The sequence below is a fragment of the Gymnodraco acuticeps genome, unplaced genomic scaffold, assembly GCF_902827175.1.
Source record: "Gymnodraco acuticeps unplaced genomic scaffold, fGymAcu1.1, whole genome shotgun sequence".
Lineage (NCBI taxonomy): Eukaryota > Metazoa > Chordata > Actinopteri > Perciformes > Bathydraconidae > Gymnodraco > Gymnodraco acuticeps.
Genome location: NW_022990016.1, coordinates 1,818,153 through 1,845,469, shown reverse-complemented (window position 1 = coordinate 1,845,469; position 27,317 = coordinate 1,818,153). Strand labels below are relative to the sequence as shown.

General features: G+C 40.4%; 2 protein-coding genes across 3 annotated transcripts in view; both read right to left on the bottom strand.

The window, feature by feature from the left end:
* The window catches only part of me3 (malic enzyme 3, NADP(+)-dependent, mitochondrial), a 21,193-nt gene extending 8,198 nt beyond the window's left edge, over positions 1-12,995 (bottom strand). The window contains exons 1-9 of the mRNA XM_034213790.1: positions 12,836-12,995; positions 12,189-12,406; positions 5,249-5,382; positions 3,473-3,622; positions 2,816-2,891; positions 2,299-2,460; positions 1,685-1,788; positions 1,334-1,443; positions 112-209 (exon numbers count right to left, since the gene is read on the bottom strand). Of these exons, the coding sequence (XP_034069681.1) occupies positions 112-209; positions 1,334-1,443; positions 1,685-1,788; positions 2,299-2,460; positions 2,816-2,891; positions 3,473-3,622; positions 5,249-5,382; positions 12,189-12,401 (1,047 nt within the window). The 5' untranslated portion in view covers positions 12,402-12,406; positions 12,836-12,995. The remainder of the gene's footprint in view (positions 1-111; positions 210-1,333; positions 1,444-1,684; positions 1,789-2,298; positions 2,461-2,815; positions 2,892-3,472; positions 3,623-5,248; positions 5,383-12,188; positions 12,407-12,835) is intronic.
* A 947-nt stretch (positions 12,996-13,942) lies between these two features.
* ildr1b (immunoglobulin-like domain containing receptor 1b) lies at positions 13,943-25,127 on the bottom strand. 2 transcript variants are annotated; one of them, XM_034213676.1, is made up of 8 exons: positions 24,843-25,127; positions 22,919-23,089; positions 22,256-22,405; positions 21,656-21,775; positions 21,398-21,544; positions 20,099-20,224; positions 15,113-16,077; positions 13,943-14,592 (listed from the first exon to the last, which is right to left on the bottom strand). In XM_034213676.1, the coding sequence occupies exons 1-8, from the start codon at positions 24,889-24,891 to the stop codon at positions 14,554-14,556; spliced, it is 1,767 nt and encodes a 588-aa protein (XP_034069567.1). In that variant the 5' UTR covers positions 24,892-25,127; the 3' UTR covers positions 13,943-14,553. The 2 variants fall into 2 exon arrangements, with proteins under 2 accessions (XP_034069567.1, XP_034069568.1); XM_034213677.1 differs by having other exon boundaries at positions 13,943-14,499.
* Positions 25,128-27,317: the final 2,190 nt, after the last annotated feature.

Below are 27,317 nucleotides of genomic sequence, written 5' to 3'. Positions count from 1 at the left end.
CGTCTGTGTCAGTTCTTTGTTGTCAGATTGGTGTGTCCGGGCCTTTAGGGATTACAGGCAGCAGTTTTAATTTAAAACAGAATAAAACCCTAGAAAGCCAAATGTCCTCACCTCTCCGGCCCCCTGGAAAACCACGGTGTGATCTAAGAGTGTGTTCTTGGTGATCTTCAGAGCAGATAGGATCCCGGCGACAGCTACTGAGGCCGTGCCTGAAGAGAAAAAAGGGAAACACCTTTAAGAAATGTGAGGATAAATGTAGCTCTAATTTAGACTGTAATCCTCTGAATACCAGGTGGGTCTATTCCAACCTTTTTAATTCCAAATTGTTTAAAATGTAGCTGCTTGACTTTTATCTGGAAAAGCTTGCCAGGCCACATTAAAACGCCCCTTTTCCCCTTCAAGCAATCAAAGCTGAGCTAAGGGGATTATTTTAAGAAATAAAAACAGAATTACCAATTGCTCTATGATTTTTTTTTTTTAACAATGTCACTAGGCTGTTTTCAATATCATGGACACAGACTGGATTAAATATCCATAAACACTGCATCATAAATCATATGAATAAATTAAGAGGATACATTTAATAATTTTAAGAATACATAAAAGCTTCAGTACAGGGTTTCTTATAAAATGTGTATAATTTTCTCCTAACACCAGCAGGAGGCAGATTGATTACCAGACAACTCCAGCAGGGGGGGGTGTGGGAAACTTGGCTTCTGCAACACACATGATCTGAGGTCTGTCTTCCTGCATATTTCATGCAAAACCAGTCCCTTTTCTGAGCTTTTACTTCAGTGTTTTTTTTTAAATCTTAAAGTGAATCTCTGTGGTTAACTTTAACCTTGAGAAGTGAGATAGCAACGCAACTTTTGCAGTGTTTTTACTAAATTGGAGCATACCCAAAACCGCCAACAAAACCTGGATTTAATTTAATTGATGGTCAAATATAAATGATCAAATTCATCAAAAGTTAAGGAACAACCTGGTTAATGAGTTGCTAATGATATGAGCTCCTTTAAAAATCAACTGTGACAGTATCTATGATCATATTCATGTTGATGCTAATGTGGATTATATTAGTAATTTATAAAATAATTTTACATTATTCTGAGATTACATTTTAAAACATAATCCATCTTGGATGTGGCATTTATGGTCCGGAAATATTGTGGGGAAATTAGTCATGTTGAATGTGTATGGTGAAAGAAGTGTAATTTGTTCTCCCATTTTATATATTTGCCTATGATTTTAACACAAAAAATAAATAAGTATTGTGTAAAAAGCTACATTTATAGCACTGGTTGCCTGAGGGAAGCTGTAAATATCGAAGTACCTTGGATGTCGTCGTTGAAGGTGCAGTATTTGTTCCTGTATTTATTCAGAATGCGGAAGGCATTGATGTTGGCGAAATCCTCAAACTGTATCAGACAGCTCATCCCGTACCTGCAGAGCGACAAAGACACATTCGAGATTGAAATTCAAGAACTTTATCGTTATTACGCAAGCACAACATGTTGTAGTACTTGTTGTCGGTTTAGGAATACTGCACATAGTGGTTTGATTATCACGCAAGTTTACATTGCACATACTCCAATAATGAAAGCACAACAGTATTGTCAGACCAACAAAAAGGCTTGAGTATTGCCACCAGCAGATTCTTTAGTCATTTGCATTTTCTACTCACTTGTCCGTCACTGCCTGCATGAACTCATCGACCAGCTCGTCGTATTCCTTTCCTCGGATCCTCTTGTGCTTCAGTCCGATGTACAGAGGGTCGTCGAGCAGCGCCTGCACCAAGAATCAATCAGACAGTCAGAAAGACAACTTGAAATTGCATTTCTGTTCAAGAACTAATCAAAGTTAATAGGTCAAAAAGGTCTAATAGGTCCTGATTGGCTTTCAAATATCAACAGCTGAAGGGGTTAATGTATTCTACAGCAATGTAAAAAGCAATTTTCAACTTCAACTTGCTCTACACACAGGGTTGTTGTTTGAAAAGAGAAGACATTGCTATGAAATACATTTTTGTGACGTGTAAATATTTCAATTCAAATGCCCGAACTTATTTATAAATGCTTATTGGGGTGGCTTTATCTATTGCTTTCAGAAGGCTTAAAAAGCATAGCAATAGAAACAATGGCCCAATCCTAATGGACCCTATCAGGTAATGACTGATAAGAAAAATCTGAATCAGAAACGGGTTTATTACCAGGTAGGTTCACACGCACGAGGAATTTGACACATAATGAGGCAGATATAAAGTCATAAAGCTTTCTGCAGCTCTGTGTTTAAACTCACCTGGTTGTTGGTGCCGACGTCCAGCAGCACAGGGAGGCACTGCTGAGGCTTCACCCCCCCGCAGGCCGTGTACAGCGCCAGCTTCCCAACAGGGATGCCCATCCCGTAACCTCCAAGGTCCCCAAGACCCAGGATACGCTCCCCGTCTGTCACCACAACGGCCTACACACACACACACACACACACACACACACACAGAGAGACATTAGTTGTTGATACTGAGTGGTGCAGGACTTACTTGGGAATTCCATTCGTCTTGAAGTCAATGAGTTTTTGATCAGATGCCTGAAATAAGGTCACGTTTAACACAAGCTTAAGATATTTGTTCATGCACAAAATACATCAGTAAATACTCCACTGGTGACTGACTAAAGTAAACATCATCACGCAGAACATCAGCTGTCTTTAGCTTAGCAGAGGTGACCTGAAGTCATGTGACCTACTTCTACCGCTTGCTTAAATAATTATAAAAGTGTAAAGTATAATTTCTCAGGCATAAAAAGGTTTACATCTGTACCTTAATGTCTTCTTCAGGCCAGGAGTTGAGCACGGTGGCGATGTGGCCTTTATCATGGATGGTGATGAAGAGTCCTCTGAAAACAGAAAGGTTGTAATTATTATAATTATAAATTAAGGCAGCAGTGTTGTTTGTGCTGTAAGGCTAAGTGAGTCAGGGTTGCATGTCTCACTGAACTATTTTGGGATTCCTTTTACATTTCCTGCATGGAAAGGTAGCCATTAAAAAAAGGATAGAAATGTATTCAAATGTATACTATAAGAATATTATGTCTATTTACTGCTAAATGGGAATTTTTGTATGACCACACACTCAGTCAACCACCTAACTGTGATTTGTTTTTGCTTGTATTTTTACCCTGTATCCCTATCACCACTGACCTCAGTTCACCCACCATTGGATATAATTACTCCTCAGTGTGCAGCTGAAACATGATGTGAACGCTAATGTCAAGTTAACAAATAATGATCTTGTTATTTTGTTAGGACAATGCAATTGAGATTAGATGGAGAGGAGATGATGGGCCGGAAAATATATTTTTTCAAAAACATTTAAAATGGTCCTTGGATGAGAAGGTTTATCACAATGCAGGAATGAAATAAAACCTTGGTAAATAGTGTTCCCGTGCAGCTATGGTTTATATGAGATGAATCTCACCGTGGTCTCCTGAAGGCGAGGCCGTACTGCTGGCAGGCCAGGCCCACCGTGGGAGTGTAGACGATGGGCATGAACTCCTCGATGTCAGAGGTCAGGACTCTGTAGAACAGCTTCTCGTTCCTGTCCTGCAGCGTCATCAGCAGGATGTACCTGAGACACAGAGACACATCAGACATCAGGATTTATGTTATAAGAAAGGTAATTGTAGTTGTGCTAAAGTATTTCTGCACAATTATCATCTGTCTGGAACCAGATGCAGCATAGAACACTATGCATGTTTGATATGGTTATTCTGTGTATGTGTAGTCATGGTGTTTATACAGGATGTCGTTCTTTGGAGATTATGTAACCACAATAACATCAAAATAGCAGCGCAAAATGCTGTCACGAAATTCAACATAGTGTATTTGAGAGAGATAAGGGGGGGGGGGGTTGGTGGAAGTAGGAAGTGGGTAGCACCCCACATCCGCTTCATATCCCTGATTCGGTTTCATAGCGCCATCATCAGGTCCACATTTCATTTCATCCAATACATTGGTTCATCACTGCAAAACTAATGTTCTTTTTATTTTGTTGTTATTTCAATTTTTTAGGTCTTAATGTGTGCACATGTAAAAATGTGTCTTTGACTGTGTATATATATATATATATATATAAATATTTGCACACATGTTTTTATGTACATTTGTTTTTATATTCGGGATTGTGGGAAACGGTATTTCGATCTCTCTGTCTGTACCAATTGGAAGATTGACAATAAAGTTGACTGTTATATTCTTAAGGTGCAAACAGCTCTCATAACTGCTAGTATGGCTTCAAACTTGTTTGTTTAACAGTGTGACATGTTGAAGTGCACATACAAATTCTGCATTCATGAGACAACTTACAGTGTAAATATAGACAGGAGATATAGAGTGTGTGTGAAGGTGAGAGAAAGGGAGAGACAGCTGAATATGTATCTGTCTCAAGGACTCACAACCAATACAGGATCCCCAAAAGTAAGGATTTCTAAAGTAAGTTACCATACTAAAGCTGTATAAAACTAGTAGTATATTATACTGTATAGCAATCAAACAATGCATCAGCATAATACAAAATATTGAGTATTTCATATGGTAATCTTTTTTTATGCAAATCAAGCTATTAGATTCATAGGAAGAGACAGACAGAATGTATGACATGCATCAACATCCCAGAAAAGACTCAAACCAGGGATGCTTCAGTGATGTTTATGTAACTACTAAGCCAAGCTCAACAAATATTTGACGTGACACTAAATAAACTTTTAATCACACGACGAATGACAACAACAAACGAGGTGCTAAAGAAGATTTTGACCAATCATATGAGAATTGGTTGAGCCCATTCAACATCTGCAGCTCCTTAACACGCATTTTTATAAATGTCTCCTCTGTATGAAGTGGTTTTGGTTACGCACATGGAGAGGATTCACATTTTAAATAAATATATATATATATATATATATATGTATGGGAGGAATCTTAGGGCCCCTTTTGCAATATGTTGGGTTTTTTTCCTTTCTGTTTTGTTATAGTAGCACTACTAATTATGTTGTGTTGTATTAACAGTCACTTGCGTATAATATCAGATTCGTAGGAGCTGTGGGGATATTGAGACGAGGTAAATCTGAACTTCTTACTTTTATCACTCCCTAAGAGTATGCGTTTATGTCGGGTTTTGGGCATCGATTTGTTTGGGGTTTATCAGTTACTTTTAAAAACATGTTCTTATATTCCTAAATCTCTGTTCTCTCACTTGTCCAGAGGGTTGATGCGGGTTTCGTAGCTCTTCATGACACGCAGCACCTGCACATCCTGGGAGAGGAAGCATGGCGGCAGCAGGCCGTGGATGCCCAGCTGGAGGCGCTCCTCCAGAGTGAACGCCATGCCCTGCAGAGTGGAAGAGACGCGGTTATACAACAGAGAGAGTTTACACAGGGTGAAGTCCACTGAATGAATAAGAAAGCAGACCTCAGTGACTCATGTGTTAGTCATGCCTTTTTGAGGTTGGTTATGACTCATTCCCACGCCCAAATAGAGTGGCATTTTTTGGTCCAAATTTAGCATTTCTGTTTGGGAACAGAGCAAACTTTGAAGAGTTCTTGGGATGTTTGTAGCTTCGAGCAGTAACACATCACAAGTTGCAGCTTTTACTCTGAAAAAGCAGCAACTTGTACCCCCCCTGCCTTCTGGTTAGAGTCGCTCCTCTGTCTCGGCGTTGGCAGATTTCCCAAAGAGTGATCGGAGGGGAGCGTGAGGTTTAATCTATTTATTCTCTCCAATAGTGTGTGAGCCTGAACTCACTCCCCTGTCAGCTCCATTTCTCTTTCCTCTTCCTCGCTGTATCGCACTCTGAATTTCCTCTTGAATCTTGCACGTCAGAGGAAACTTGAGGATTTCCCTCCTTCCTAGGCCAGCTTGTGTTTGTCTACGGCGGATCTGTGAATTTAACTTTACATGTCCCGTAAAATGATTCATGCTGGTGTGAAATGTGACACCGGATAAGATATTTAGTTGCTAATAGTGCCCCGGCATACGATCATAACGTCTACAGTTGTTCCACAAGCTGCATGCTTTCCATTAGGGAGTATTTTTAAGATACATGCCCAACAGTTTGACAACACTTTACTGTACAGCGGCAAGAAAGAGCATGGAGGACAAAAGGTCTGCCTGCCAGAGGTCATTACAGAAGATCCTCTGATACAGCAATGGCTTAACCAGATTATCATTAGACAAGGAGAAATGTCACAGCAAAGTGTTAAATTAATCTAATGGGACTGCACAATATGTGTGAATGTGAATGAGCAATAATCATCAAAGGAAGTACGATGTCAAGCAAGGAAAATGAACCCAAACACATCATGCTACAACTTTTTTACTGATTGTTAGAAACACCCCATCTGGTTTTCATTTTCTAAGACTAACCGAGAAGAGAATCTTTCTAATACAATATATTTACTCTAATTTTAGGGTTCTTGGATACCCAGTTTGTTGCTAGTGACTGAGATGCAGGGTGCACCTGTATCCAACCAACATTTAAAGCAAGCCTTGCTACTCGTCAACCACGCTCTGAAAATCAGCGACAAACAAAAAGGTTGTAAAAAGAAACGTAATGTCAGTTAAATGAAAATATGATGTCTAATGAAAGAAAAATGTTGACCAACAACAGGTACTTGTTCGTCATCTGGTGATACTTTCTCAAACATATATGGCAGAAACAAAATGGCAATGTCCGTTTTTCCAATATTATGCACCACTTTAGGGTCTTCTATTTGAATGGAAGACTGTTACATGTAAACGTCAAACGCAAACATGGCCGAAGAGAAAGTGATGGATTACCAGCGCTAAGATAAGCCCATCCGAGCGAGCAGGTAAAGAGGCGCCAAAGTAAACGCATTAAGCCGACTCCTAACCACCATGTAAACAAACGAGAACAGAGAGAAGCTAAATGAGGGGGTGAGAGGAAGAACCTGCTTAACCCTCGTAATGGCTGCCATCTAAACCTTATCATACATTACTGTAAAGTTACAACATAATATTACCACGTATAATAACACGTGTTGCATTTATATGGTTATGAGCTGATAGTCGGACATTTGAGAGGTCACTGCGACCTGGCCCGTTTACAGAGAGAAAGAGATCAGGGTCAGAAATATGGCCTTTCTAAATAAGTACAGTTAATGTATCCAGTAAAACTGAAATCATTTGTAAATTAATCGATTTGTTGAATGACAGAGAACATATTGGTGTCTATTTTGATATGCAATTGTTTTTTCAGTCATCTTTGTAAGAAAAGTATTAAAAAAGACATCGATTATTATTATTCCAACCCCTCAAATAAGGATTTGCTGATTTTCCATACATCACTTTTAAATACATTTTGGACTTTTGGAAGAACAAGATTAAGATGTCCCATTCACCTCATTAGAGTTGTGATGGAAATGTGACGATTTGGGGGGGGGGTTTCATAGACAAATAAAAATGTTTTTAATGATACAAATAAAATAAGATTCATTGATAAACAGGGTAACCGCTAGACAAAATACAACAATTTCGGTTCTGCTTAACGGTTCCTAAACGCGGTAGACCCGGTATTCCAGCTGGGTCCGATCTGCAACCGCGGTGCTGCGGTGGACACCGGTGGAATACAGGGCGGACCTGGAGAATCACAGAACGTCCGGGTCGTCAGCGGGCCGTTGAACGGCCGGCACCGCCCTTAATTTTTTTAAACGGCATCATATAAATTGCGCTGACAGCGACAGAGGTCCACAGTTGCCCCGCAGCGATGCTCCCCCGCCCTCCCGTAGACATTCACGAGCTCAGTCACTTCATAACACCAAAGATAGTCGGCGGGTAACACTCTGAAGTGAGGCTTCACTACACCAAAAAAGAAAAAGAAAAAGGCAAAGTGTAATGCCTGTTATAGCTTGCCACAGGCATAGCTCAGTTAAAATAAAGCACAGCTATTGTGCAATACATTTGTATTGCATGTATATTTTTTAGTAACAATTTTCAGTTAAAGCTTTTAAGATACAATCCTTAGTTGCAGCCTACGTATGTATCCCATATACTGTAGCTATTCAGTGTTAGTTATCATTACACAGAACCTGTGTGATAGTGGTAAATATGTGTAAAGGTCAAGAAAGGGTTATTGAAAGTGAACATGCTTAAGTCTGCACAGAAAACATGTTTAAAAACACCCATCAAGTAACATTAACTTATTAAAACGACTATTTTACATCCAAGTGAGAGTCAAAAGCTCAATTTGCTGACTGTTTCCTCTGGATTGCCCTGTGAGTCAGAGTCAGCGTGTAAATGCTGACTGGGCACCAGGAACTGTGACCGACTGTTATCAACCCAAATTAAAGCCATAAACTCAGCTATAGTGTCTGTATCCGTCCTGCTATGTACCCCCTGTTTGAACTGACTTTGGAGAAAATGCAGTAACATTACCTCTCCACACTGTGACTGCAAAAGACAGATGTAGAAAAGGACAGATACATAGGAGAACCATAGATATCTCCAGATGTGGTTGCGATGCCGCACCATGTGGTCTTACTTACATGGTATACTCTGTTTATATATTTTCTACCACCATAAATCATGGTATGCACGACATAATGTAATGCGAGACACAGTTATGTGAACAAAGGAGGAACACAGGTTAGATTTCAATTTTAAGTTTTATATTTTCACAACAAATACTTAAATACGCATTCCATATGTAAATTAGAAAACATAACGCTGAGTGTTTTTTTTCAAGAATGCATTCTTTTACGTTTTTCCTTAGTGGTTTTTCACCGTACATTACCACCAGGCCTGAGGCACTCAAATTCACATTGCATCTGAACATGTAGTGTACTTAAAAACTACAAAATAAAATAAAAATATTCAAATTCTAGTCACTGAAATAATAACCCTAACTCAGGGGTGTCCAAACTTTTTTCACCGAGGGCCACATAAAGAAATATATACCAAGGGCTGGGCCACTCACTAGAGGCGAGGTATTTTGCCTCTTAAGTTCAGTTATAAGTTGGAAAAATCAATCCAATGAAGGTCAATTGTTCTTGATACTTGAAAATGCTGTCAGGAAAAAAGCTCACAAAAACACAGCTCTCCGGGTTTGATGGAGAGCTGCTTGCCTTTCCGATTATCAGACGGCAGTCAAAGCAGCCAAAACAGAGTATATTTCTCTGTTAGTCTCTAAAAACAGCCATAAACCTCAAGTTATTTTTAATGTCCTGAATTCGATCATTAATCCTTGTGATGCTTCTCCAATTGTGCCATCAACTACTCTCTGCGATACATTTCTTAAATTTGGTATCGAAAAAGTATCTGCTCTTAGGCTAGCCTATACTAGTGCTACCCCAGATCCTGCTCCCTTTCTGTGCCCTGCTGTCCTCGACCATTTTGAGCCTGTATCCCTCTCTTCTCTCTCGGAAGTAGTCAAGCACCTGCGGCCGACAAACTGCGGCCATTACAGCATTCCCTCTCGCTTCCTTAGAGATGTTTTTGAATCAGTTGGAGCAAGTGTTTTATTGCTTGTAAGTAAACACTTCTCTTAGCTCAGGATGTGTCCCAGCTGCCTTCAAACATGCCGTGGTTAAGCCACTACTTAAAAAGAAGAATTTCAGGCCCATCTCCCAGCTTCCCTTTTTATCTAAAGCCCTGGAGCGAGTAGTCTACGCCCAGCTGCAGTCGTTTTTAACCACGCATGGCATCCATGAAAAATGTCAGTCTGGCTTTAAACCTATGCATAGCACTGAAACAGCCCTTTTAAGAGTTTTTAATTATCTGCTCTTAGCCGCCGATTCAGGCAGCCCAGCTGTCTTGGTGCTGTTAGACTTAACTGCTGCCTTTGACACTGTGGATCATAGTATCCCGTTGTCACGGCTTGAACAGTCCGCAGGCATTACAGGCTCTGCTCTTGCATGGTTTAGGTCTTACCTGACGGACCGTAGCTTCTCAGTGCAGCTAGGTGCCTTCTCCTCTGCTAAAGCCCCTCTTACCTGTGGGGTTCCCCAAGGCTCGATTCTGGGCCCCATCCTTTTCCTATTGTATATACTGCCCCTAGGTTCAATTCTCACAAAACATAATATCCCCTTCCATTGTTACGCTGATGATGTACAGAGGGAAAGCGTTCTTGGACGCCTTTTCAGCTCTGTTTCTTACTATATTCTTCCTGCCCCGTTTACCTTGAACTATTCTAGGAGAGTGTGTTGACGTTGACTCGTTGGGCCTTTCCTCCTGTACTTGTTTGTTCCCCAGTTCTTTCCTTTAACTGAATCTAGGAGAGGGCATTTAGGCCTCTCTACTTCCTTCTTTTGATTAGTTTAGTTTTTCACCCCCTTTCCGTTGAATTAATTTATACAGGAGAGTGCATTTACGTAGTCACGTTGTGCCTCTCGGCGTATACTTTGACTTTCTGTCTCTTTGGAGAGTGCTAGTACGTTGGATACGTTGGGCCTTTTCACTGTTGTCCCTCTTCACTAGTATCCCATGTCCCCTCTTCATAATTTGGGTCTTCATAATTTCCACCCTATTCTAAGGGGAAGCATGATGGTGCCTTTTATTTTCAATTTCTGGCTTTGTGTTTCTTCACCTCTTACTCGTTTAATATTTAGGAGAGTGCATTTACGTAGTCACGTTGTGCCTCTCTTCCTCTGTTTCTGGCTGTTCTTTTCATACCCTTGTTTCTCAGAGAAGAGAAGAAATACTATTCTAAAAAGGAGCTGACACATGGTGTCTCTTCACTTGTACACTTGAGGGGTCAGAATTCATATGGTGAGGGATTCCATGAGCGGTATGCGCCGGTCTGTGCCTTTACCTTGGACTTCAAATAGAACTGCTCGGGTCTTGATAGATTGAGTGGGGAAGTTCATGAGATCTTTCTAGAGGGTTATCAAGAATAACTTTTATCCAATGACCTTTTCCCTCTCTGTCTGTGTCTGTGTATTCTCTTGTTCAGATTAACCCAGCCAAATATTTTTTCTTGTTTTGTATCTATATCTACGCCGGGATCCGGAGTCGAGGCTGATCCTCTTGCTGTAGTCCTGTGTCTTGGATCCTCTATCCTGAGTTCTGGATTGAGTCGTGGACTTCGGGTCGTGGCTGAACCTGCCTCTGCGGTCCTGCCTTGGGTCTCGTCATGCTGCTTCCCTGATGGCTCCCACAGGATTGAAGCTGACATCCTCGTGGATTCAACTTCTTATTACAGACACATGCATTTCCTAACATTCGGTCTATATGCTGTAAAATGTATTATCTCTTCGATTTACACACGGCATCTATTGCACGTCTGTCCGTCCTGGGAGAGGGATCCCTCCTCTGTTGCTCTCCCTGAGGTTTCTCCCATTTTTTCCCCTTAAACTGTGGGTTTTCTCTGGAAGTTTTTCCTTGTACGATGTGAGTGTCTAAGGATAGAGGGTGTCGTTTTTCTGAACAATCTGTGCTGTTGTATTTGCTGTAAAGTGTCTCTACTGTAGGCTATTTTTATTATATGTACAGCACTTTGGCTTGACCAACAATCGTTTATAAATGTGCTATATAAATAAAATTGATTTGATTTGATTTATTTTGTTAGCAGCTCATTTCTTAAAACAGAAGCTTCAGATTGCTTGTCTTAAGAGGAAATATGAAGGGTATATTTCAAGGTTATGTAAATGTGTTATTCTGCTTTTTTATTATCAATTTAGATTTGTTTTCAACTTTAATGGACTGAATTTATTTGAAAATTGGGCTTAGCACATGAATACTGTGTAATATATTTGAACATACATATCTAAGAAGTACAATATAAGACAAGCTGAAGTTTGTTATATGTTAATTTGCTGAAGGCCGATCCAAAATGGTCAGCGGCCGTAGTTTGGACACCCCTGCCCTAACCCATCTGAAAAGTCTCTTGGCACTTAGGCACTTATTTGGGTCATTTTCTCCTAGAGACGAAAATACTTCATTAATTATAAGTCTAATAGTTGCTGCCACATATTGTATACGGATTATTTTGTATCTAAATGTTCTGTTGTGCTAAACTCATATACAGCCAAGCATGTCCTCACATGTGGGCAACAGGTGAGTTTCCAACCTCACCTTTACCTGTTGTCATGTCTATAAGAGAAAACATGGAACATTGTTTGCAGGTAGGCTATTTACTGACATGGACAGAAAGTGGGATGTGGGAAAACACATCCACTAACCTTGTTGAGGTGTGGGTTTCTGGTGATGTCGTATCCCCGCTTCTTGGTGGTGATGCTGCCCTTAGGACTGGTCCCGGAGTGGCAGACCCGGACAGCCTGCACGGAGGCCGGCATGCCCGCAGCCTGGAGCCCCGGGGAGAGGACCCTCATCCCGCCCGCTGCTGCGGAGCGTCTGCACAGAGACAGGGCGGCTCTTCCTGGGAGGGAGTTCATGCTGCCTGCAGGCCACCAGGAAGAAAAACACAACAAAGTGTCAGTGAAATCCTGCAGGTGAAACAATACAAGTCACCTTCTAGTTCAGGAAAAGGACGCATGACCTAGAGATGACACACATACCGTGAATAACACACAACTTATTCCTGTCAACAACCTGCTTCAATGTGAGTGAGCATTAGCAAGCTGAATCACAGCGATAAACAACAAGTTGCATACAAAATAGACAATACATTGAAAGATATTAAGGAAATAATCAAGCCGATGTCTTCAGTGTGTTGATATTAACAACATGAATTGTTAGGCTGATTTAGCTCAGTTGGAAAATGTTAGCTGTCCGCTGTTTTTATCTTAATTAAACATTTTCTCTACGCAACTTTCAGCACAGTTGCTAATGCTAATTAGCAAATGGCTAATATCAGAGTTAGCCTCACCTGAAAACGATGTGTAGCTGCTTCTCCTCTGACTTCAATCTTCATAGGAGGCGTTTCTTTGTCCAGTGCTCGCTTTAACAACCAGTTATCAGTATGCTGTTGTTGTGTCGGATCGACAGTTCCAGGATCCGTTGACTCTGAAGGTCTCACTTCCCTGCTGGATCCACCAATCAGAGCGCAGCATGCAGGCTGAGAGGCGGGACAACCCCCGTCCATCTCCCTCCTATGATCCTGAAACACAACTTTAGATTCAACATCTGCTCTGAAAATTCTACTCAACTCTCTTTAAATAGGTCTCACTAAGTCAAAGAACGTGCGTTTAGTCTATAGTGGCTAATGACTGTGGCATTGTTGAATTTCCTGGCTTGATTCTGTTTCATAAGGAGAAAAAAGCTGTGGAAAAACTGACATTTTACATCTCTTAGTCATTCACTGACACGCCTGAACCTCTGTGCAGTCTGCAGATTATCAAAAATATACTCTGGTTCCCCCTGCTGTCAGAAAAGCTTCTATACAGTCTTTTCCCATAGTTTAAACACATTTTCCTGAAACCAAACATAAAACTCTCAACACACACTTCCCCTGTTAAAACTCGACACATCTCTTGCCAAATTAACACTGTACTCAAAATCATGTCATCTATTCTCAAAACGGATTATTTACACCGAAATGAGACACTGCTATCATAGATAGAAGACCATGAAACACTACCATCAAAATACGATTTATAAATGTTGTGGCTTAATGAGCTCATATTAAACATTTTAAATAGGGCAGAATTGTTCCACTACTTTCCATTTTTTTCAGGCATTTTTGGCCCGAAATAGATAGCAATTTTCCATTTTGTGATACAACACAGGGGGATATATTGTGCAAAAATTGCAATCAGAAAAACATTGTATCAGCATATGATACAATGACTTAATCACAACACAGATTTCCAGAGTTATACTCTAAACTTAAAATCAATACTGTGAAATTGTTACTTCAAATATCACACAAATGGTACTTATTTTGGCAAAACTAAACAGAAATGTCACTGTTAAGTAAAATGAGAAACAATAAATGAATTATTAATTGAAATACAAAACTGACAAACTTCACAAAGGCTGAATATAAAAAGATTTATTTAAAACAAACACATTTAATCACATGCATCTCTATTCATGATTGTAACCAAACATTATTGAAAATCACAATTATCTGTTGGTGTTCATGCAAAAACTTCATTACCTGAGTCTGTCTTTCTACAGATGTATAAAGATTGTATTGCTTATACTGTTATTATGGATGGAAGGTAAAAAGTCACTTTAAATAGTACAAGAAATTATTAAGAAAACAATCAAATCTGTCTCACACAGAACATGTTCACAATAATGAACCTATTACTAAACAGTATACACCAATCTGATTGTTGAAACACAATCCTTTACTTCAAACACCAAAAAGGAGGATACCTTTATCCATCACCAGAAGGAACACATTTACAGCTTGAATAAGAGTCTCACAGACGCTTAATATAACTTCATATTATTTGCAATCACATACAGAACAAAAGTCTATTCGAACAAAATATTTGTAGGATCACATTTTACATCATCAATGATACTTGCACGCTGATGAACAGATGGAAGTGCCTACTGCTTGTCTTCATTTTCACCGTTCTGGAAACATTCAGGAAAAAGTATTTATTTAAAAAAGAAGAAGATAGAAATGCTTCAGATGACTACGCTGGTGCCGCTACGGGAACTTCTATCCTAAGAGAGAAAAGTGAAAGAGCAGGAATTAGGTTAAAAGGTGGAGATAATAGAATAAAAAAAAATTGGATATGCATGATTTCTGGTCTGTGAAATATCAAAAGGCTTTTTTGTATACTGTTATTTGAATAAAATACATTCAAATTGAAAGTACTGAGTATTCTCTAATTTCATTAGAATTTTAAGTAACATTTTTGAGAAAAAACATATGTATATAAATACAGTGTGTTTACATGCATGCACACAAACACAGAATAAACAGATGACAAAAGTTTGATTTAAAGGGGCCCTATTCATGTAGTGTTTTATATAGGTTTATGTTCATGTAAATGGTCTGCAAATGCTAAAATCCCAAATCCCTTCGAGAAGGACATTATTATAATGAAATTGCAATTTGAGTGGTTGACTGATAGCTAGCATGGCTAAAAGCAATAAAAGAAAGCCTAAAAAGAAACAAAAGGAAAGCACCAGGATTCAGAACTCATCAGAACATTGTTTCAGATTAGTATTCGTTTCTTACAGAAAGGCGGTTGTAGTTCCTCCGGCCGTTGATGCGCTCCGCCTGGTTCTCGATAGAGAAGTAGCTCGGGGGTTTCTCCGGCCAGTCCTTCCCGTTCCCTGCTCTCCTTCTACCGCTGCTGTCCTCGTCGTCTGAGCTCAAGGAGGCTTTGCGTCGCGGGGGGGGCGAGTAGCTCCTCTCCCTGCGGACCCCCCTGCTGTGCAGCTCCTCCATCAGGTCGTCTCGACTGCGAGCTCGAGGTCTGGATCCCCCTCCTCTCCTCCCGGCCGAACCCCCTCTCTCGTTCCTCGAACCCCTGTGTGGCGTTCTTGCTCGCCTGTTCTCCCATTCAGAGTCCTCGCTGTTCTCACGCAAGATCCCCCGCCTGGGAGGGGAGGCGTCTCTGTACCCGCGGGGGGGGAGGAAGCCCCCTACCGAGCGGTTGGTGCTCCCGCTCGACTGGCTGGATATCCTGGGACCCCCTCGGGCTCTGTCGCCACTTCCAGGTGTTCTGTGTAAGGAGAAGCTGGGAACACGCTGGATTATGGGAGCCAGGGTGATCACTCTTCTCTCTACCCCTCGCACCCCCATCTCATCCAGGGCTGACAGCATACTGGGGGGTCCCGGGGTGTAGGGAACTGAAGGAGGAGGGGGGGGCTGAGGCTGGTACTGAGGCTGGTGCTGAGGCTGAGGCTGAGGCTGGTACTGAGGCTGGTGCTGAGGCTGGTGCTGGTACTGAGGCTGGTGCTGTAGCGGCAGCATGTGTTGCTGAGAGTATTGAGCCATCGGAGGGACTCTCACATCCAGACCCCTCACCTGGTTCTCCAGGTAGTCCAACACCTGTCCGGAGCCTCGATTGCTGCTACGCATGCTGCTGTTCACGTGGTGTGGAGGAGGGGGAGGTGGCTGGTGCTGGAGGTCCATGGGGGACATCTGCATGGGAGCCATGGCAAAGTTTTGTTTGGTGGGGTAGTCCGAGTACGAGCCTGAAAAAAAGACAGCAAGAGAAAGACATTAATTATCTTACAGCTTACTATTATTTTCAGCCACATGGCGGCAGCAGAAACAAACATTAAACGCAACAGTGTAAAATGTTCATATTTAGGATGTATAATGTTAGCAAATACAGTAATCAACCACAATACCTCATTCACACCAACGCAACTCCGGTTCAAGCTCCATGCTAGAGCTTTTCAGGTTCAGAACCGGTTCTTTGGTTTATGTAGCGACAGCAGGAAACAAACTAAGTCGCTGAGAGGCTGAGGCCGGGCCTGTTTGCTATTATATGACACGCTAAAAAAGTATTCGCTGAGATCTGAAGCTCTGTTTCGTAGTATTGTAGTTTAATGAAAAAACTCGGTTCTCAGACATATACACTGTTATAATCAAAGCAATTGTATTCTTGCGGTCAACAAAAAAGTTCAACGGCCCTGTGTCACCCTCTCTTCCAGACACCCACACCTCACACAGGTGAACAGGATTATAATGAGTGCCACCCATACCCATGTGACCCAAGCCAACCAATCAATATTGATCATGGCTCCTACACACCAGCCTCTAATTATTAGGATAGTATACATAATAATTACTAACAATTCAAATGGGAGACATGTGACAATTATAGCTTAGTAATCAAGTCCATGCAGTTGCAGTTCATGTATGTGTAGTTTTCCTTCTTCTTTTCTGTGTACGAGTCACAAGTCAGTTAGGCCAAAAGGTACCACCACCTTGGCTCAGTCAAAGACAGTCCTTAGTGTCCTTTAAGTCTGTCAGTCAAAAAGAGTCAATACTGTGGAAAAGAAGTCACTGATGTTGGAAGTTCTTCTGCATCTTCTCCACGATATTCTCGCTTTGATCGCCTCACTCCTTTCTTAACGAGGAGCGCAGCATGTCCTCGTCATCTTTGACTCTGAGTCCTTCGGCCTTGTTTTATCCAATGACCTTTTCCCTCTCTGTCTGTGTCTGTGTATTCTCTTGTTCCGATTAACCCAGCCAAATCTTTTTTCTTGTTTTGTATCTATATCTACACCGGGATCCGGAGTCGAGGCTGATCCTCTTGCTGTAGTCCTGTATCTTGGATCCTCTATCCTGAGTTCTGGATTAAGTCGTGGACTTCGGGTCGTGGCTGAACCTGTCTCTGCGGTCCTGCCTTGGGTCTCGTCATGCTGCTTCCCTGATGGCCTCCACAGGATTGTAGCTGACATCCTCGTGGATTCATCTTCTTATTACAGAGACATGCATTTCCTAACATTCGGTCTATATGCTGTAAAATGTATTATCTCTTCGATTTACACACGGCATCTATTGCACGTCTGTCCGTCCTGGGAGAGGGATCCCTCCTCTGTTGCTCTCCCTGAGGTTTCTCCCATTGTTTCCCTTTAAACTGTGGGTTTTCTCTGGAAGTGTTTCCTTGTACGATGTGAGGGTCTAAGGACAGAGGGTGTCGTTTTTCTCATACTGATATTCTGAACAATCTGTGCTGTTGTATTTGCTGTAAAGTGTCTCTACTGTAGGCTATTTTTATTTGATGTACAGCACTTTGGCTCGACCAAAAATCGTTTATAAATGTGCTATATAAATAAAACTTGATTTGATTTGATTTGTAGAGCACGTTGGTCCACTTCATCCCGTTCTCCATTTCTTTGTTTGCAGCGGGGGCCTTTCTCAGCAGCCGTTGAAGGAGAGGGCTTTTGTTGGGATTTGAGAGGAGGCTTCTTCTCATCTTTAAAACACTTTTCTTTTTACACTTCTTCTTTGACTCTTGCTGAAAAAAACACTCTTTTCGCAAACTTCTTAAACTTGAGATCCTCTCTTGACATTCCAGCTTGTTCCTCCAATCTGCATTCAGGGAAGTCTGCGCTGAACTGCTGTTGCCAAGGTCCATCCAAATTCACAACTGAGATTCTGTTCACAGATACTTCTGGTTTGTCAAAGTCCATTACATTCCCACTCACTCCTTTAAGTGGTCCATTCACTGTCCAGCCCAGGATTGTCCTGCTTGCATAGGGTCCATCATCCACACTGCGTATGACTTCCAATGGTTCCAAGGCCTTAGCAACATTGGTTCCTATCAACAGTCCAATCCCTGCATTTATTTCAGGCAAATTAACATTTTTCAGATGAGGCCATCTCTGTAGGTCCGCTTGTCTAGGAATGTTCCCACTGCTGGCAGGCATGCACTCTTGGGTGTAGCTTTGTGGCAGTTCAAAGAAATCGTCATTTTTTAAGCCAGCCACTTCTAGTCCGAATACAATATGGCTATTTACGACCCTTTCTTGGCTTGAAACGAACCGGATTCCAGAGCTAATACCCCATTCACACCAACGGTGTTTCAGGGCCGGTTCGGAGCTGGTGCTTGAAAAGCACCGGGTTTTCCTCTTCACACCGCAGCGGAGCAGCCTCTTAGCTCCGGAATCCGGTTCGTTTCAAGCACCAAAAAATTGTCCGGCCAGAGCAAAAGCACCACATACGTCACGCTTACGTCGAGGCGGGGGCAGAGACAGATCAACTCCTGAACAACAACAAAAAGCCCGCGTTTTATCCAGTTTGTACACAACGATGGAGAAACTTAACAAGAGTTTCAGTGTTTCTGCCATAGACTGTATAAAGTTTTCTGCTCATGGTGAAGCAACGTGTCTGCGTGTTAAGGTGGAACCTGAGCATTCACGTTGATCACCTCTCATTATAAATCTATAAAACTATAAATATTAAACTTTACTTCACGTGTTCATTTGAGAACAGCTGTTACATACCTGGGTGAAGGTTACAGTTCATTTCAATGAAAGATAGAACGTTACTCCACACTCATGGTTCAGTCCACCTTAAGAAATAAGACCGACCTCGGAAGCAGTTGTGTTTTAAAAAAACCTTTATTGACACGAGTACACTTTTTCATAAGAATATAACTAAACCACAGAAATGACTCCGGAAAAGCTGCAGATAGAGCCATGAGAAATGAATGCAACTGATTTCATCCACACGGTTTGGCTTTATGAAGCAGGCACGCAAACGGTTACGTCATGACGCAAACGATGACGCAACGACGCATTACCAGTCGGACTATGGGCGGTGTGAAGAGAGCCAGAGCTATACCGAAGAACTGGTTCTGAACCTGAAAAGCTCTAGCACGGAGCTTGAACCGGAGTGAATGAGGTATAAGAGGCTGCTCCGCTGCGGTGTAACAGGAAAACCCGGTGCTTTTCAAGCTCCAGCTCCGAACCGGCCCTGAAACACCGTTGGTGTGAATGAGGTTCATAAAGCTTTGGACAGACTCTTTTCCTACACAAATGCATTTTAAATAGTTTCCTTATAGTAATGAAGTAGTGTGTTTACAGTGTTCATTTTGGGTCTTTTCATATACTGTATAACAGCATATGTTAAAATGTTTTCTCCATTATTTTTATTCATTGACAGGCAACAGTTCATTTTTTAAATGAAGAAATGCAATGAAAGCATAGCCGATCTTTGGCTTAGTAGCCTATTTGCACCACTGATGTTACTGTATTTGTAAGCGGCAAAATAATGTTAAAAACGGTTACGTTTTGGGCTTGATAAGTAAAGAGCTGAAAGACAAGAAAACCAATGAATGTGTAAACCACCAACATGTTTAAGGTTAATAAAAAGGTTCCTATCTCTAAAAAGGCATTGCCCCAGGACAAAATCTAGTTGAGTTAAAGAACGACTTGTGGTTTATCTTCAAAATACAATAGTTACATTTACCTTTTAAAATAAACATGATTTAGTATATGGTCTTAGCTCAAACAGCTTTGTCCAGCAATTTCACATACTTTCTATTTACATAATTAAAAGGACAACTGTTTAACCCATGTGTTGTTTGCTTGAAAATGTAAAATGGATTTTATATTTCAAATCAAAACATAAAAGTAGTGTGAGGACATTTTGTTCTCCCACTTCTGTAACCAAGTCAAACACACGCCCTTCCGTGTGGAAGAAAATGATTTAACAAAACATTAAAGGAAGTCTTTTGTGTAACTTTGTGTCACCCACCTGAGTAAAGTATGGGAACGCCCTGAGAGGAGCCGTTGGAGCCGATGGGAGCATACATGGGTTGACCGTTCATCCAGGGGCCCATCGCCTTCTGAGCGTCTTTTATCATCCTGTGCTGCATCACAGCTGCAAACAGAGTGGAGAGGGGTCAAAGGTCAGAGAGACCCGCTGTTGACTGAGCTAATAGACCTGAACAAAAACAGAAACTGCAAAAGGCTTCGATTGCTGCTAAGTTAGTGAATGAGTGAGGAAGTGGGCAGGTCGGTCGGTAAATTAGTAAATGACAGAACAGTAATACAAGAAATGTAAGGAAACAGTCCCTTTGAATAAAAGGAAATCAACTAAGTAGGTAACTAAGTAATAAACTAACTAACTAGTTAATTAGGTAACAAACAAAATAAGTAAATAAGTAGCTATTTAGGTAAGTATCCTCAATTTATACAGCACTTTTAAAAAAGGAGATGTTCCAAAGTGCTGACTGTAAATCAAACAAGTGCATTATAGTACAAATAATTAACTCATATACAACTTTTTAAACATACACATACTTAACCATAACGGCCCGTCTACACTACAGGCATCGAAAAATACTTTCAAAGCTTCGCCCATTCACTTGAATGGGGTGACGTAGAAGATTTTGAATCTTCGCCGAACTGCATTGTGGGGAGCGGAGCATGGCTTTGCAAGTATCGTGAGCATCAAAAGTTGAGCAATGTTCAACTTTTGATGCTTTCGAAGCTGGCATCAGCCAATCAAATCCCGTTTATGCAATTCCCGCCAGTACAAGCGCTAGCCAATCAAACCGCGTGCAAGCTGGGAGAGCCAGACCGCAGTTAATTTCCTCATATTCCAAACGAGAAATTACGGTAGCAAATCACCCGGTTCTTTCCGACCAGAACTATTAACGGGATACAAACCGGAAGAACCAGGCATGGAGGGAGGTGGCAGAGACAGTGGGTGAAACTGGTAGGTTTTCGCCTGTTTGGGGAGTTTATATCTTACTTCGTTTTAACATTGCTATTGCTTTGTATGTCGGGGGCGGGAGATTCATGTGATTGGTTGTTGGTCGCAAAAAATCGCCAAGCTTCAGACACGCCCAGCTTCAAGATTTTTTTTATGCCTGTAGTGTAGACGGGCCGTAAGGGTAATAATACAATCAAAACATAGTTAAAAGACGAATACAAACAAAATACATTTCTAGAAACAGAAAGTATGTTTTTAAAAGTTTTGCTCAATCAGTTTTGTGTAAAGTACTGTCCCCTAAGGGTAAAACAGACAGACAAAAGGCCTCTCTGGTACCTTTCTCGGGGCAGCAGCAGGTCTGAGGACAGCAGGGGCAGCGGACGTAGCAGCAGCACTTCTGAGGGCAGCACTGACAGCAGCAGATACAGAGCAGCATGAGGAGCAGCAGAGCCCCGAGGATGATCAGCAGCACCGTCAGCCAGTCTGCAGAATACACAAATATGAAGGACAGTCACTTGCAGTTATGCTGATTCCAGTACTTTTTTTGATGAAAACAAAAAAGGTATCTATGCGATCTTAACGGAGGAAACTCACGGTACACGATGAGTTTGACTTCTCGATCCGAGTCCCCTGAAGTGTCACCGGCAGCGTCGATGGAGCAGAAGTAAACGCCGTTATCCCACCACATCACCTCAGTGATGACGAGGTCCGCCTCTGTTGACAGAAAACATACCATTACCTCCAATAAGAAGAATATACAGGGTTAAAGTGCTCTTAACTGGATGACTGACAAAAAGATACTTGAATATTATCTTTCTTTTTGTTGTTCAGTTTACTCAACACATCGGCAAAGTCAAACACAGATTGGCGAATAGTTATTTTTCTAACATACACTATGTTAACAAACTACACTATCTTACATACATGTACTGTAATTATATAGTACATTATTTTGTATACGAATATATGCTGACCGTGCTGTGTCTTAAAATGTATTTATATATGATTGTATTGACACTACACACAGACTAACAACCACACTAGTAACAATAAAGTGATGGAAAAGTAAAAAAATAAAAAAAACTAGTCGTCATTTCTGGAAAGAATGATATGCGGCAATAAGATGACCAACAACTTGATCAAATTACAGCTTTTAAACATCAGTTTTGAACATTATGACGGGATGAGACTCACTGTTCTGAATGGTGATTCTGCGCTCTCTGTAGTCGGCTCCCAGCATGGGCTCACTGGTGCCTCTCTTCTGGATCACCGTGCGCACCGTGCGCTGCCGGTCCGGGCAGTCGTTGGCCGGGTCCTGACCCAGCTGCAGAGATGCCTGATAAGCTTCAGGAACAGAAGGAAATATTTTTCAATGTATCCAATTTTATGGGGTTACACTAAACACTATATTTTAACTGTGTGCTTCATCCCAACCGTGAAAAAGTATGCATTATGTTGCAACAAGCCAAATTGTATTGCAAGTGCAGATATTATAAGAACAACTCATGAAACTAGAAGGGCACTTGCCTTCGACCATTTAACCATTTAAAAATAATTAGTGTATCCACTCCATGACTCGGATCAGCTCAAGAACTGCCCTTATAAAAGGTATGAAATATCATGAAAATATTCAAGATTCAAAGGTTTTAATGTCCTACGCACATAAGCTACAGTGTATAAATGACAATGAAAATCTTATGACCCGAGCTCCTCCAACAATGCAACATATATAATAAAATACAAATAAGAAAAGTATTCCAAAGAATTAAAACTACTATTAAAAGTTAATATGCCATGCCACTTGCAAAACACCAATATGTATTTATTAGTGGTTTGGTTGAGCTACATAAGCCTCACCTGTGGAGTAGTAATCGAGCACGGGGTCTTTGCAGAAGGACTTGAACCTCCAGGTGACCAGGACGTCCTGAGCGTTCGCTGAGGTGGAATAATCGCAGAGGATGATCACAGAGGCAAAGAGCGTCGTACTTCTCTCCGTCTCCGGAACAATCACCTGGACGGCAAGCAGCTCTGGTAAAATAAAAACAAATGTAAAACAACAGCACATGTGACGCAATCTTTAAATCAGTGTGTGTGTGTCTGTGTGTCAGTGTGTGTTTGTTTTGCAGCTTTACTCCTGAATGCTTGAGCGAAAAAAATCTGGCCAGACTGGTTATGAGTTTACTACAGAAGTCTTTAAGCGTGAGCATATTGTACTACATCATTAAGTCATAACAGCTGCCAATCACGATGAGCAAGAGAAAACATCACGATGACAGCGACGTCTGCTAATTGAGAAAATGATCAGTTAAGGTTTAAGGTCAACACTGAAACACTTTCTCTCCAAACAAGGCGTCTAAAACTCTAATGGAGATGTATGTTTGTCAGAGTTTGTCTCAGTTGTCTAATGTCAAAATAGGCATAAAAGACGCACATGAAAGTTTTAAATGAATGTCGAGGGTACAACAAATATGGAAAGAAACACTGAGAACGAATTTTTGAAATCATCCCGTCCAAACAATAGTTATTTAAAAGAGAATTGTATACAAATAGGAACTGCAGGTGTCTGAGATTTATAGAAATGTGCAAAAATATTTACATACATTGCAAAATCTCCAAGATGTGATCAGTATCCGGACTTTGTTGTGATGTAGAATTTAGAGCAAGACGTATAAGTTAAAATCTAAAGTTTTACTAATAAATTATTCAATGAAAATGTCCTGGTTTTCCTTTAAAATGTAAAACATTATTGCTTTTATTTATTTTATTCGACAGTTATTTTATTATTTCTGTTAGAGGTGTAATTTCGAAGACATTTTGAACATGTGATGAAGTCTTTGACTGTATGGACCAAACAACAAATTGATTAATCAACAAAGGATTGAGAAGAGTTACGGCTACCACTATTCGATCAACCAATTATTGTTGTATATTATTTTCAAATAAATCATTTAATGTCCTCTCAATAAAAAAGTTATCAAATTAAAACTCTTCAATGTTTATTTGATTATTACTAGTTCTGCCAAAAGTAATGTACAGTAAGTATAATGTATCTGTAACTAACTATCTTGATTATCCATTAATAGTTTAAATCAAATGGGAGAATTTGCTGCTGGTATTTTCCTTGCTACACTGAATATCTAAACATTGATATATATCAGTCTGGGTTCATGGGAATTATGATTAATATGTTTTAATGATTTCTGATGGTTTTCCACAATTAATGGAAGAATCCAGAAAATAATCTGCAGATTAACTGATAATGAAATAAAATAAAATGTATTTCAATACCTTTTTATATAGAGCAGGAAAAAAAGCGAGAGGCTACTAGGAGATAATTATTTAAATGTATGCTTGATTAACGACCTTTAAAGTTGATCCATGTATACACAACATGTGTCACTAACCCTGTTCTTTATGTACATAATTATTTCAGCTCAACAGCAAATTAAGTTATAATTATTTGAATCTTTATTTGTGTAATAACGTTTTATTAGATGTTAAATCAATCTGAGAGGCTGATTCCTTTTGTGAAACGTTTAGGTTAAAAAAAATGTTTGGACAAAAAACTATTAGTGGTGTGCAGTCACGTGACAGCCGTCGGCCTTGTCCTGTGTACACCTGCCGATAATAATTAACTTGAACACATCACTGCTAGTTTCGATTGTTTGCTTAGGTGGCTTCCCTTTTAAATAGCTGCACACTGGAAGAAAAACAGAGACGTCTTGATGAAGTATAATTGTAAGGCTTTACTGTGTTTACTGAAACGCCTTTAAAGCCTCACCTGTCGGCAGGCGAGCCAGCAGAAGCGCCATCAGTATCATATTTCCCATCTCGTTGCTGTGTATCCCTCCGCCGAGGCTTCACTCTCTACCCTATTGTTGGAGACTCAAAATCCACCAGAAATCCTGAGTATTTGGAGGAAAACGTTGTATATCCGCTTCTGTACATAGTCCCTCTTCTTTATCCTGTAGACGCCATGTTGGAGAGGCAGGTTTTGTTTATTCTCTGAGGTAAAAAAAAAACAAGTGTTTACAGCCGCCCTGAGGAACAACTTTCCCGCAGAGAGAAAGAGAGGCGGATCACCCCCTCCCCCTCCAGGTGACATCATGACCCCGCCCTCTGTGACAGGTGCATCAGGGAGGAAATAGAGAGGAACAGGAAGAGCAAACAAAGGTGATGTTTCCCACAACTATCACGTCATGATAGCCCCCCCAACTGACAGGAGTGAAAAGAAATGTTTTGGGAACAAAGTACTTTGCAAATATAAATCCTGTTTATTATTATTATTATCAACACAGTTACTTTTTTATACAGTGAGGTAAATGTGCATGTATGTCGTTCAGTATGCGTTTACAGGTGAATACGTCTGCATTTCCTGCCAAATACTAGCCTCAAAAAGATTAAAATATAATTAATGCAACTACTTCTACTACTAATAATAATAATCATAATCAATTCAATAATATAAATACTATATTATTTTATTATAATATAATTGTAATATAGTCAAGACAAAACATGCTTATTACATGCTCAAAAACTGAGCCGAGCTCATAAGCCGAGGCCCCCTGCGCAATGTGAGGCCCCATGCAGCCTGCATGATCTGCCTGTAGGGAGGGACGGCCCTGTCTATGACTATAGTTGACATTTTTATCCAAATGGTGCTGTCCAATCAACCATGAAGATACACATTCCAAACTGCAAGAACCCTGCATGCACATTAGCTTTCAATAAGCCAAACATTTTCAAGTGCTAAATTCAGAAATAAGAAGGGGTTTGTTTCGTTTTTTCATTTTATTTGACAGGCCAAAGTGCAGTCCCAGTACTGAACAGTAAATTAGACTTAGTTCTTAATGATTGTGCCCTTCTTTTTTTGTACATTGAAATTATTTTACCTTCTCCTCCGTGCTGTTGAAGAAAGAGATATGTCATATTTTCTAATCCTTCCAATACACATATTATTGACACACTTTTAACAACACTGAAAAAACAGTCTATTCTTTCATAGATTTTTAAGTATGGCAAAGATAAAGAAAGGTAACAATGAAGAAACAGAAGGCGTGATTAGTTCTCTGCTGGGTTTAATGCCCATAAGTGTATTTGAATGCATTTCACATGGTAGATGAATGGAGTCTTTATTTAAATGTTAACATCAGACCATCATCTTAAACCTTCTCCCCTTATTGGTGTGAAAAAACAACTCTAGAATACATTTTAGTTTAGCCTGCATGATCTGAATACTCTGAATGAAACAAGCTCTTATTAGTTTGTAGAAACATCCCGAGTGTAGAGTCCACTCTCGGGATGAGTGTGGTGAGTTCTTTGTGTGTAGATTTACGTCTCTTATCCAGGAAGTAGACCCCAGCGAGCGTTAGTGTTGACACAAAACAACTCCGCCTGAGCTGAACTCAAGAGCTGCTCTCAGCTCACTGGAGTGTGTTGGTAATCCTGAGAAAAATGCTGTGTGGATGAAAAGCTTTGCCCTCTCATCAGCGTCTGGCTCCGCTCTGAACTACACAGACATACCAGGTTTAAATTCCTTCCTTTTTAGTATCTGGGGACGACGTCCGGTTCCATTCATCTTCTGCCTCTTTGTCTTCAGTGGACAAAACATTTAGGCTGTGATCTGCCGGCAGTGTTTCAAAGGTTATAAAGTGTTCTTCTGTTTTGTTTTTCTATTAGAAGATTAAAGATAGTTAGTTAGTGTCAGGGATGGATCTCTAAACTGACAGACCTAAGTGACTGCTAATGTTTCTAACTGGATATTCAAACAAAGGATATTAAATACACACAAAACGGCTACAAAGGGTCACAAAACTACTAAAGATATGCAAAATGACTACAAATAGAACCAAAACAACTATGAATAAATCACAAATTACCACAAAGAGACGCACAATTACTAGTGATTGATTAAAAATTACGAACGAAGACGAAAAGATCAAATATATATGCTACACGACCACAAATAAGAACCAAATGAATACAAATAGACAGAAAACTTCTAACAAGAGTCAAAACGATCAGTCACAAACGACCATGAAGAGTCACAAAACTACCACAGAGAACTAACAGCAACACAGAGTTTCAATAAGACCCTAAAGATTCTTAAAATGATCATACAGTCACAAAACTATCAAAACGACTACCAATAGACCTTACGGATAGAATCAATTACCACAGAGACAAAATGCTGAAACATATATTTATTTTGTACACGTATTGATGTGCTAATTAATACTTTATATAAACACAT